This window comes from Pezoporus flaviventris, unplaced genomic scaffold, assembly GCF_033815535.1.
Source record: "Pezoporus flaviventris isolate CSIRO_AGI_PZ_B2104156 unplaced genomic scaffold, CSIRO_AGI_Pfla_v1 ptg000097l, whole genome shotgun sequence".
NCBI lineage: Eukaryota > Metazoa > Chordata > Aves > Psittaciformes > Psittacidae > Pezoporus > Pezoporus flaviventris.
Genome location: NW_026892645.1, coordinates 1,232,359 through 1,244,044, shown reverse-complemented (window position 1 = coordinate 1,244,044; position 11,686 = coordinate 1,232,359). Strand labels below are relative to the sequence as shown.

Genomic DNA, 11,686 nt, shown 5'->3' with positions numbered 1-11,686 from the left:
CTCCGCGTCCCGGTCCCGTCCCTGCGCCATGTCCGTGCCTGCGGGCGCCGGGCCCCGCACCAGCGGCTGTTACCGCAGCAGCGCCAGCCTGCCCGGCCGCCTCCAGCAGCCAGACCGCCTCTGCGGCTACGGGTGAGCCCCGCGCCCGGCCCCGCGCGGCCCCGGCCCCGCTCCAGCCCCGCTCCAACCCCGCTCTGTCCCCGCAGGAAGCCGGAGCCTCACCCGCGGTACCGCACCACGAACCAGACGTACGGCAGCAGGGCCCCCACGGTGCACGAGGTGCCGGTAGGGTTGGGGACCGCCGGGGGCTGGGGCAGCCCCGAGCACAAAGGGGTGCTGGGGGAGAGCAGCCCCGAGGAGGAGGACGTGGGGCTCAGCAGGGCCCGTCAGTGTGCGCTTGAGCCCAGGCGCTGCTGACGGTGGCATTGAGAACCTCTCCCCTCTGTTCGCTCCCCAGACCTCCTTCCATGTCACCCCACACGGCTTTACGAGGATCCAAGGCATGGGGGGCCCGTACAGGAACAGTGGGCTCAACACGGCCCTGGAGAAGAGCTATGTCACGGGTCCGGACAACTTCATCACCGCCCATGACCGCCTCGACTTCCACCCCAGCTACAACCCCAATGGCCCGTCCCACTGTTAGAGCTGCAGCGGGAGCAACAGGGTCACTGCTGGCTAAATACACACACACACACCCCCCGAAAGCCCCCTGAGCAAACAGCACTGACCTGCCCCTCAATCTCTTGCTAAGCCTCTTTGAAAGCCTGACAAGAAGCACTGCACTGCAAAGTCATTCACATGCTCACTACTGGCAGTAGATTAACCTGCACGCTTCCCACCAGTGGCCACCTCAGTCAGGCCTGGTTAAGGCCTGCATAAGCTTTGGGGAAAACCAGTTTAAAAGTGTTATTAAAACGGAGTCCAGGAATTTGTTGGGAGAAACACATGGGAGAAATCACCACAGAATGACTGCTATTAGGAACAACAGTTGAAGATTTAAGGTTATTAAATATGAGCTAAATACTGCATATGAACCATTTACTTAGTTTATAGGCAGCATAAATACTAGAACAATATACGTTACATACCTATATTCCCCTAACCTTTTCCCTGCTGCTAATGATGCTTTAAGCTCTTGGCTCATGTACCACGCATCATTAAAATTTAAGACCTCAAACCAGTTTCTGTACTATTTAATGAATAACCAAAGGGCAGGTTTCCCAAGAGTCTTTGGGTCTCTTGTAGAAAGCTCTTTCACCTTCCTCACCTCTCAAAGCTACAGGGATTTCAGAAACGACTCAAATAACGACACCTAATCCAAGAGAAAACATCTTTCTCAAGGTTTATTGTAACAACGGTGGTTACACAGCGAGTGGAACTGCACCATCTGCACAGGAACTGCACTGGAACGAACAACCTGGCATGTGTGGCTGATAAACTCGTCTTGAACAGAAATTGTGCAGCCTGTGTCTGATGAGGAACTGTCCCGCCTCACGGGGAACAGCAGACATTAAACATGAGCATAACGCTGTTCTAGCTGTTTGCTGAAGAACTAAAAAGGAAACAAGGAGCGTAATAGTGTGTCCAAGCACCACTGTGAATGATACTCTTCATGTGAGGGATATTCCCTGTTTGGGTTATTTTTATATAGTCTTGCAAACGGTGCAGGATGCATTTAAGCATCCTTGGAAGGCAGAGGAATCCTCTTTAGTTATTGTCACTAAACACAAATCTGAGGTCCAAAACTGAACAGAAAACCAGGCCCTTACTTGTCCCTTTTCAACCACTGAAACTCCAGTGTGGGCCCATGGTCTCATCACCAAGGTTTCAATGCCACCTCCCAAACGATTCCAGTTTTCACTGCAGTTTATATGGTTACCTCAAACAGAAGGGCTGGCTAAAGAACCTCTGCTAAGAACACACCAACACACTGGAACCAGCACATGGACTGAGCAGGAATGCTTCCTTAACACTTAACTTCTTAAAACCTTTAACTTCTGGAAATGAATAAGCAGCCCTCAGCCATTCACTGCTACTCTATCAGAGTAGACAATACCTTGAGCTTCTTACACCTTCCCTTTCTTCTCCTGAAATGAAAAACAACACAACGCTGAATTAATACAGATGGTTGTGACAGTTTACACGTATTTTTAGCCACATTTTTCTGCAGGTGGAACAGTTTAGGGAAGAGACTCCCTCTTGCAAATGGATTCAGTGGCTTTTGTCACCTATTTCCCCCCTAGTCTTCATACCTCATCCAGAACCCCCACCTCCTCCCTCCCTTGTCTCAACTCTCTCACTCTGCTCTAGTCTGGAACCGAAGCCAGCTGCTTTGAAGAGATCCGGGTGCAGCTCACCTCACCTCTCAACTGTTCCCAGGGACACGCTGCGTTAAGGTTACCCAGTTATCTTCCACTGAGGTTTGCTGGGAAGGGAGCAACACACAAGGTGCAGCCCGCCCCAGGAGATGTGCCTGTACGCATCAGTTTGCTCAAGGCTTCACTCACCATGTGTCAAACTTCAGTACCTGAAGGGGGCCTATAGGGATGCTGGGGAGGGACTCTTCATTAGGGACTGGAGTGATAGGACAAGGGGTAACGGGTTAAAACAAACAGGGGAAGTTTAGATTGGATCTAAGGAGGAAATTCTTTCCTGTTACGGTGGTGAGGCACTGGAATGGGTTGCCCAGGGAGGTTGTGAATGCTCCATCCCTGGCAGTGTTCAAGACCAGATTGGACAAAGCCTTGGGTGACCTGGTTTAGTGTGAGGTGTCCCTGCCCATGGCAGGGGGGTTGGAACTGGATGATCTTAAGGTCCCTTCCAACCCTAACTATTCTATGATTCTATAAACACTGGTTTCCTTATGTTTACTTTCCCCCATTCCCTTGTTTTAGTGGCTTCAGACACACTGACCTGTGTTCAGATGTTATACGCTTCTTTCGTAAGGAATACCTGCACCAACCCAAATTGTCACCCTCAAGATGACACACTTCACTGCAGGGAATCTACCTGAAACAGCCTTGTGCTACGCTGCATTTTGAAAGCAAAATCTTCATGTGTACAGATAAAATTAGGGGAGGCTTTACTATCAAACCAAGACAAACTGCAGCTCCGGGCACAAGTCAATCACATCTTCGGACTGCAGGCAGGGGGGAAAGGTAACGCAAACCCACTGCTCACTCGAGACGATGACACAAACCATAGGAGCACTCCGGTTTCACGGTCCATGGTCAGAACCCCATTTATTAACCATTATAAACGTATCCATGTACACCATTTCCTATATACAAATCAAGTTTCTCAATTTAAAAAAGTGCTGCTCGAAATCAGGTTTTCTTTAAAGCACAAGCTCATGGGAACGGCTTCTTAACCGGATCTGGTGGTGAGGAGTACCGAGAACACAGACACACGGACGGGGCAGCAGCCACCACCCTGGGAGGCTCAGCGCTGATTTACTGACAGCTCTGAGGAGGACCATTCAGCTTAATTTACACAAACCGTACAGAATGTGTCCACCCCCTCTGTTAATGCAGTTTAATCCTTTGAAAGCAAGGTACTCTGAAAACTTCTGTTTACCTATTGCAAACAAAAGGCCCAAATCCTGCATCAGGGCAGCCAAAACCACGCCTGTGCACAGGCGCTGCAGGCACGGGAGCCAAGGAAGAAACCACTTTTCCAAGGTATCCTAGCACAAAATGAGATACTGATGCTTTCAACAAACCGGCCACCAAGGCAAGGGCTACAAAAGGGCGGCCGGACAGTACGAAATGTCAAGTGACCACTAGGAACAGGTTTAAAACGTAACTGCACAACAGGACACACACACAAAGGCTGTTGCTCACTTCTCTACATGCCACGGTTACTTGTTCTACTCTACGCTACGCTGTAGTTTGCCGCTGTTGTGCAAACGTGACCACACCAGGGGGGATCCTGGGTGGCTCTGGATCCCTTCCTGGCTGCTTTCGCTCCATTTTCCAACATCAAGGCCAGCCTCCAGGAAGACACAGACACCAAGGGACAGGGGAGAGAAGACTGGATAAGGAGAGCATCGGATCAGTTCACAGGGACAAGACGTGAGAACAAACTACTCAAAGGACTTCATGACACGCAAATGAGAAGAACCAGCCAAAGGCTCGAATTCCCACTTCTGGGATCTTTCAGGGAAGGCAGAGTGGGGGCACTTTTGTTTGGTGATATGAACGTGCTACTTCAGGCCCGTATCAAGTCAGTACAAATAGAGAGTAGTGAAAAATTGCTTTATTCCTGCTGCTGGAAACGGAGGCAGAGAAAGAGCTACTGGTATGAAGGAACAGTGCTGGAAATACCCTTGGCGCTTACATCAGGGATGTCCTAGAGCAAACCCAGCTTTGTTCTATTGCACAAAAACTGTAAGTGAAAATCAGAGTCCACGGAGATGTAAGAGTTCAGAAACCCCTTTGAACAAGGCAAGTAAGGGCACTCAATTCCAGAAGTTCACACAGGAAACAAAATCCATCTATGGGTAACTGCAGGGCAGCAAAGTGAGACTTGAGAACAAGGAGGAATTGTTTCAGCCTCACAGGCCCGACAGGGCATCAATCTAGTGAAATGCACAGATCCTGGTGTCAGCACAGACACGCTCCTCAGGCTGCATGGAATCACCCGCTGGCGGGAGGCTGGGGGGTTCAGAAGGTTCCTGCCTTCCCCCAGGACATGCAGACAGACCCATCCACGTCATTTACCTGAATTTGCGTTTGGATCCTCAAGGCTGGAGCCCCACGCCTACATCTGCACCGGCTTTGCTGGAGCTGGGCTGAGGGAACTCACCCAACAGCCCCCGGGGCAGGGGAGAACCGGGACCCCGGCACAGGCCCGTGGCATGGGGGTGTCCTAAGGCAGCTCGAACGGGAATGGTGTCAGACAATGGGCTTCAGAGGCAGAGCACCGCGATCAAACGCTGTGTCCTCCTCCTCTGAGCAGATTGCCAAATGTATTCCGTGCACAAACAGGTTTCCTATTTATACACATGATTAGAGGCCTCATCATTTAAAGCATGATAAGCCAGTATTTTATCTACAGTGACTACAGCATCCTGCAGCAACGGCAGCCCTAAAAATCCTTATAAAAAATATTTCCTCAGAGCACTTTAAATAATTTACAAAATTCTACAAAAACGATGGATGCCTGTCCATGGGATCCCTGTTCAACAGAAGCACTTTCACATTAGTGTGTGTAGGATATACAGGTGATACAGGTGTCTGTGATATACAGGTATCAGCCTCCCTCACTGTCTCCCCTGTCTCAAGTTTGAGCAAGGTAATTACCTTTGTTCTCTAGAAAGACTGTTACTGTAAAAAGCAGCATACTTACAGATGTGAAACCCCTCCTAGAGAGAGGGAATCGGGGCAGATCCCTGCAGGGAGCTCAGGACCTTTTGCACAGGGTTTGTCTACAACTTCCTGCCCTTGGTCCACTTCACAAGTGGTTTCCCTATTCTCCAGGACAGGTACTTTTCCTTCCAAACTGGAGCTGGATACCTGCATTTCTTCCTGCCTGTCACTGTCGTGGCGGACAGCTTTTCCCTCCTCATTGCACATCTGTGTGCTGTTATCTGTACATGCTTCTCCACCGGTTTTATCCACTGCTACCGCTGTCACATTTAGCTCCTGTGGTGGGCAACCTAAGCTTGGAGCTGGGCTCTTGTCCTGCTGGTTATTCCCTCCCTTGCTGCACACATGTATACCCTGCTGAGATGCATCTCTACTGACTTTATCTGCTTGTACCACTGCCACGCTGTGCTGAGGGCGTGGAGCATCTACACTTGGATCAGCCCAGCTGTCTTTGTGGGTATCTCCTGCCTCGATCCACATCTGTGCGCTCCCAGCTTTGGATGTTCCTCTGCAAACCTTATCTACCTTCACTGCTGCCACGCTCTGCTCCTGCAAAGGGAGATTGGAATGTGAATCTGACTGCTCTGCTGCAGCACCAGCCCGCTCCCAGCCCCCTGCTTCCTCCCTGACAGGCAGAGGAGCAGCCTCCAGTCTTCCACAGGTTTCTGCTACATGGGGACTTGACCCTTCCCCAGTGAGCTTCTGAGAACTGGATCCTTTTATTGCTGTTGGGCTCTCCCCACTAAACTCATCTTTGGGCGAGGGAGCTCCTCTTCCCTGGTTAAGCACATCTGCATCCTGGGAAGCTGCCTCTGTTCCTAACGCACTGCTCTGGGCGAGCAAGCTCTCTGCTTTCTGCCTTTTGTTCAGAAGCATGGATTTCTTCCTGTCCCGAGCACCCTTTAGACCTGCAATAAATTTACTTGAGATTTTGAGGTGAAAGGTATTCTTTCTCTTGGACCTGGGCTTTGCAGTAACTACTTTTCGTACTTTACCACCTCCGTTTTTGCTGGTTTTAGGTGGAAGTGTTTTCTGCACGGGCTCTGGATTAGGGACATCCTTTTTACCTGCTGTGCTTCCAGATACCTCACCAGCAGCAGCACCTTTAACCCCCACCAGCCCTTGCTTAGCTTTTGACTGACCAGTAGTATGAACATTCTGTGCTGAGGAAGCACATTTCCCACTGCCATGTAACATTGCACCTTTCCCTTCTGTCCCAAGAGAGTTCTTCAGCTCCTCAGTGTGCTGAGACACCTCAGGCTTGTCACTCCGACCCAGCACAAGGTCAAGCTCACTTTCAACCAGCTGTGGCTTTGCTTTCCCTTTAGGAGCAGTTTGTTTGGTCACCCTCAATAGGTCCAGAGCTGCATCATCTTTCTGGAGCTCCGAGGTGCTTGCAGAGTCTTTAGCCTTTTCTGCCAAAAACTTCCTAATTTCTTGCTCAATGCTGTCATCGCTGTCCACTGAACTGCTGTCGTCAGCGCCCGCCGGGGCTGTGAAAGTACACTGCCTATTTTTAGCTGCCTGCAGGTTATTCTGGCTTGTGACTGGTCTGGGTTTGGATCCTTTTCTAAGCTGTAGGTTAGAGTCCAAGTTCTTCCCGGTCTCTGGTTTTTCACTGGGAGGTTTGACACCTGTGTTGTCAGGAGGATTTCGGGCCGGGTTCTCTTTCGCGGCTTTTCTGGGTTTGGAGAGGCAGCTCTTCAGCACCACGGGATTTCTGCCTTGCTGGAGGTTGCTAAATCCATCGAGCAGCTGAGCTTCTGTCTCGCTGAACCTCACCCTCTTCTTGCACTGAGATTTCTGCTCCTTGGACTTCTTCTTTAACTTTCTTTTAGACCGCAGAAGGTCCTTGATGGCACTATCCAGGTCCTCATCACTATCCAGAGAACTGCTCTCATCATCTGAACCATCCCTCTCTGGAGTCTGGATGGAGTTTTTCACAGGCTTTCTCGTGCTGCTCTGAACCTGCATAAAAGGGTTTACGGAGTCCAAGGCCACACATTTGCCATCTGATCCAGACAGTTTGGGAGCCGGCAGCTGCTGCTGCCTCGGCTCTTTGCTGCCAAGCCTTTGAGCATCACAGAGCTCTGTGGGACTGCTCGGGGCACGTTCCTCTTGCAGCACAGCAAGTTTTGGATAGCTACCTGGCTGGAAAAGTCCGGTCTCCACCTGCTCAGGTGGTTTTGATGCACCTTGTTTTGCTATTCTGCCTTCCCTTTTGAGTCTCTTTTTACGATTCAGCGATAGCTTCAGTGATTTGGGAAGAGGAGGCTCTAGGGTACTGGCAAGGCTGTTTTGATCCGAAGGCAAAGGTATCTGGAGTGAGTGTGACAGGCTGGGAGGCTTTGTTCCAAGGTTTTCTGACTGTGCTTTCAGAGCCAAAAAAGCCCTGATCTCTTGCTCGATGCTATCATCACTGTCCACCAGGCTGCTGTCGCTGTCACAGCAGGAGGATGAGAGGAGCTGGGGAGAGAAGGAGTCTGCAGCGAGTGATTTGCTGTCACTTCCCATTTGGGATGGCATGATTGTTTTGGAAATATCAAGGATAGCTTCCGCACACATGAGCTCTGCAGATGTGTCTGCTCTGCAAGAGGCCTGCAGCGTGAGCTCACAAGCAGCAATCTTGTTTTCTGGGAGTGCAAAATGTCTGGCTTTTTTCAGTGGTTTAAGCAGCTTGTTAAAGTCATTGCTGGTGCTTTCGAGTTCTGTTGAGGTGGAATCAGTTTCTTTTCTCTTGTTGCTTATAGGGCTTTTATGGATTTCTGGTGAGGCACTTGTTGTTGAGCTAATTGTTAGGCTCGCAGAAATGTCTGCCAGACCCTTTGTAGGAAGTCCCTCCCTCTGCAAAGGGACACAGTCTGTTGCGTGACCTGCCTCTCTCCTGATTTTCTCCAGCTGATAAAGCTGAATGGCTTCTTCGATGCCATCATCGCTGCTCGAGTCAGATATGTGCACGCTCTCGCTGACAAGCGCTCCCCTGCTCTCCCAGTAATTAGCTCCACTCTCTTCACCTTGCTCCACTGCCCAGGGCTGGCTGGCAGTGGCCATTTCCAGATAGGCTGGGTTCACCTGGCTGAAGTCACTGGGCTCTGGTTGGGTTTTAGACTGCAAACCCTTGGCCTGCGTGCTGGGTTTCTGCAGCTCGGCACGGTGTCTCAAGAGCAGCGCGCTACAACCTTGCTTTATAGCACCACAGTTTGGTTTGTTTGTCGCTTCCTTGCTGCATTTTAGGGCAGATCTGACATGGGAATCCTTCTCCTCCCCAGTTACACATTTATGAATTTCTTGCTGCTTCTTCTCATTCAAGAACTGCACTATTTCAGCTTGTATGCTCTGTTCAAAAGAGTCGTCGCTACTGATGCTCTGAGGGGAAGCAGGCTGCAGCCTTTTCCCAATGCCCAGGTGGTCAGACAGGTACTCTTCAGAGAGCATCTCAGCTTTGAATTTCACAGGGAGAAGGTTACTCGCCACCTTGTTCTGTGAGAATTCTCTCTTAAACCTTTTGTCTCTGCTTATGTTTTCAGAACACTCTGCACCCCTCTGCAAGGACTGGTCACTCTGGGTTTTTGCTTTCAAGTACTCCTGAATGGCTTCCTCTATACCTCGGTCCACTGAGTCGTCGCTATCAGAATCGAGCAGGAGTCTCCCAAACCCCACACCCTCTTCCTCCTCGGTGTCATCTGAATCAGCAGGGCTCCCACACTGGGTGTACTGAGGATGCTTCTGCAGCAACACAGGGCTAGACGTGACTCTGTTACTGCTGCCCTTTTCTCCCTGTTGTTTCTTCTGCATAATACAATCATACTCATTGTTCATACCCAGGGCAGACTCTTGACTTTGCAGGTTGTTTATGATCATCTGAACTTTTGCACTTACAGAGGTTCTACTGACTTCTTCTTCAGGTTCAGGGTAGCAAACAGGGTATCTACAATTCCTCGCTGGTCCAAAGGACTCCCATTTTGTCTGAAGAGCTACCAAAGGAGAAGCATTCATCAGGAACATTCTAGCAGACAACAGCAGGTCCACGACAGAACAGTTTTTCAGACTGATCTCTCTTCCATCCTACAAGAAAAAAAAGAGGAAAATGGTTTTTATTACATTTACCTTCTAAAAGTTCCATGTCATAATACTGGTAACATAAATCACCCGTTATTACCACTGCAGTTTATTGTGCCAGGTAATCATGGGTTTTACTCCTTAGCATCACCTCCACGGGTAAATCAGTCACTACTGCCATTAAAGGTAAGACAGAGCCCTCATCCTTTGTGGTTCTCAGTATTTTCTAGCACAAGCAGGTGATTATCTTCACCTCCAGAAGTCTCCCTGCACTTTCCAGGGAAGGCTGTGCTCTCTTTTCTGTACATTCCTAAACAACCAGGTGTTGCCAAGCCCCACACAACTGCTCTGATGGCACCTCAGTGTGATCTCCTCCTGAACAAACGGTTGTCTGAGTATTTTTGCAGTGAATTTTCTGCAAGAAAGCACAGATTTAAGGGGATCTTTCCTTTGAAAGAGGGATTGGTGGGAGCGGAGAACCCTGCAAAACATTCCGCTCCTGTTTTGTTTGGCAGAACTGCCCTTCTCAAAGCACTCCCTCTGTGCGGAGCTCAGTGTTTCAGCTCTATAGCAAAAGCAACGCTGCCCATACGGTTCAACAGGTGGGTATGAGACGAGCTCGCCTGTGATCCGAGGTGGTGGGACACAAACCAGCTCTCAAAGAGCAGAGCAACCACGTTAGCATCATGCCTGGACTCACGCACAAGCCCCAGACAGCTTTTACCAGTTCTGGCGTGGCATCAAACACACAGCTCAGGGAGCTGGGGCAGCACAAAGGGAATGGAGCCTATTTCCTCCTGAAACCCACTATACAGCAGTGACTCCAAGTCATCAACCACCCCGGCCTCACCGCAGGATAAAAGCTTTTGGTAAACACAAAGCTGTAGGAGTTTTTAAGAGCAGGATGAGGATTATGAGCACCTGTAAGTATCATGATCAAGAACACCCCTCCTCACTGGTGGGTACCTGCAGCAGCACAGCACTGTCCTAACTTCCACCTTTTAGGCAGCTGAAGGCAGCTCAGACCAACTTCTGCTCTAGGATCCAGCCCGGTGCTCCTGCGTATCCACCCCTGGGTGAAGCAGGAGGCACCTCCCGACACGATGTGGGTCAGGCCTCCACAAACACACACCGTTCCTAAAGGCCGCTCCGACACACTCACGGGGGCACGCATAAATTAGGAACATTTTTCACTGTAATGAGCACCTGAGCATCAAAAATGAGAATTCTCATCAGGAATGAGAACTGATGATACCGTACGTGAGCTCTCAGCTCCATTGGAAACCTAACCCCCCCCCCTGCTCCCATTAACCTGTTTCCACAGCTTCCAGGGAAGGGGCAGGCACCTTCGCTCCCCTGCACATGGACTGCGGCTGCCGGGAAGGACCACATGGAGCTGGGATGAGCTTCCCCGCCCCAGCACCGCTTCAGGCCCGGGGCGAGGGGCACCCACGCCAGGGGACCCGGAGGAACAGCCTCGGGGGGGCACCCACAGGGGCTGCGTGAGGGCCATGGGGGGCACCCACAGCGGGGACGCGCACCCGGGGGTGTCCGAGGGGGCTCCCGCTCGCGGCGTACCCGGGGCCGCCCCGCCCGCTGCCCGCGGCCGGCCGGGCCCTGCCCGCGCCGCCATGGCTGCCCCTTCCCGCCTTCCACCGCCTTCGGCCGAGCCCGCCGGGCCCGGACCTGGGCCTCGGCCTCACCGGAGCCGCTCCGCCCGCCCGCCCCCGCCGCCGCTCACCTGCCGCTGCCGCTGCCGCCGCGGGGGGAGGCCGGGAGGCGGATCGCGGTGGTGGCGGCGCCCGGGCCGGGCTCCCCTCTCCGCCGAGCTCCGGCGCGGCCGCTGCCCGCCGCTCTGGTGCAGGGGCGGGCGGCGCTTCCTTCCCTGCCCCCGGGGAGCGGGAGGCATGCGCCGCAGGGCTCCTCCGGGAAGGCGGGAGCGACCGCCAGGGCCTCGGCGGCCGCCGGCTCTGCCCGCGGGAGCGGCGGGGCGGGGAGGGGCCGGGCCGGGCCGGGCCGGGCCGGGCGGTCCCGCCGGGGCACAAAGGCAGGCGCGGCCACAGCGCCGCAGGCCGGCAGCGGGCGCGGAGGGGAGGGAGGCCGGGACCCCCTTAACTGTGGGCAGTGGGAGGTCCGGCGGGGGCAAGGAGCGTCCGCGGCCATTTGCAGCCCTGGGGCTGCGTTTGGGGCCCAACGGCGGCTCCTGCGGGCGCGGAGCGGCTCTGTCCGGGCAGCGGCTGTGCGAGGGCACAAGCGGG

At 52.5% G+C, this 11,686-nt stretch overlaps 2 protein-coding genes across 2 annotated transcripts; one reads left to right on the top strand and one right to left on the bottom strand.

The window, feature by feature from the left end:
• Window positions 1-13: 13 nt before the first annotated feature.
• Window positions 14-940, top strand: PIERCE1 (piercer of microtubule wall 1). Its single transcript, XM_061476956.1, has 3 exons — window positions 14-132; window positions 207-285; window positions 458-940. Exons 1-3 carry the CDS (start codon window positions 29-31, stop codon window positions 641-643), a joined length of 369 nt encoding a protein of 122 aa, XP_061332940.1. The 5' UTR covers window positions 14-28; the 3' UTR covers window positions 644-940.
• A 390-nt stretch (window positions 941-1,330) lies between these two features.
• Window positions 1,331-11,391, bottom strand: PPP1R26 (protein phosphatase 1 regulatory subunit 26). Its single transcript, XM_061476952.1, has 4 exons — window positions 11,170-11,391; window positions 5,350-9,434; window positions 2,057-2,087; window positions 1,331-1,552 (listed from the first exon to the last, which is right to left on the bottom strand). Exons 1-4 carry the CDS (start codon window positions 11,335-11,337, stop codon window positions 1,511-1,513), a joined length of 4,326 nt encoding a protein of 1,441 aa, XP_061332936.1. The 5' UTR covers window positions 11,338-11,391; the 3' UTR covers window positions 1,331-1,510.
• Between the last annotated feature and the right edge of the window lie 295 nt (window positions 11,392-11,686).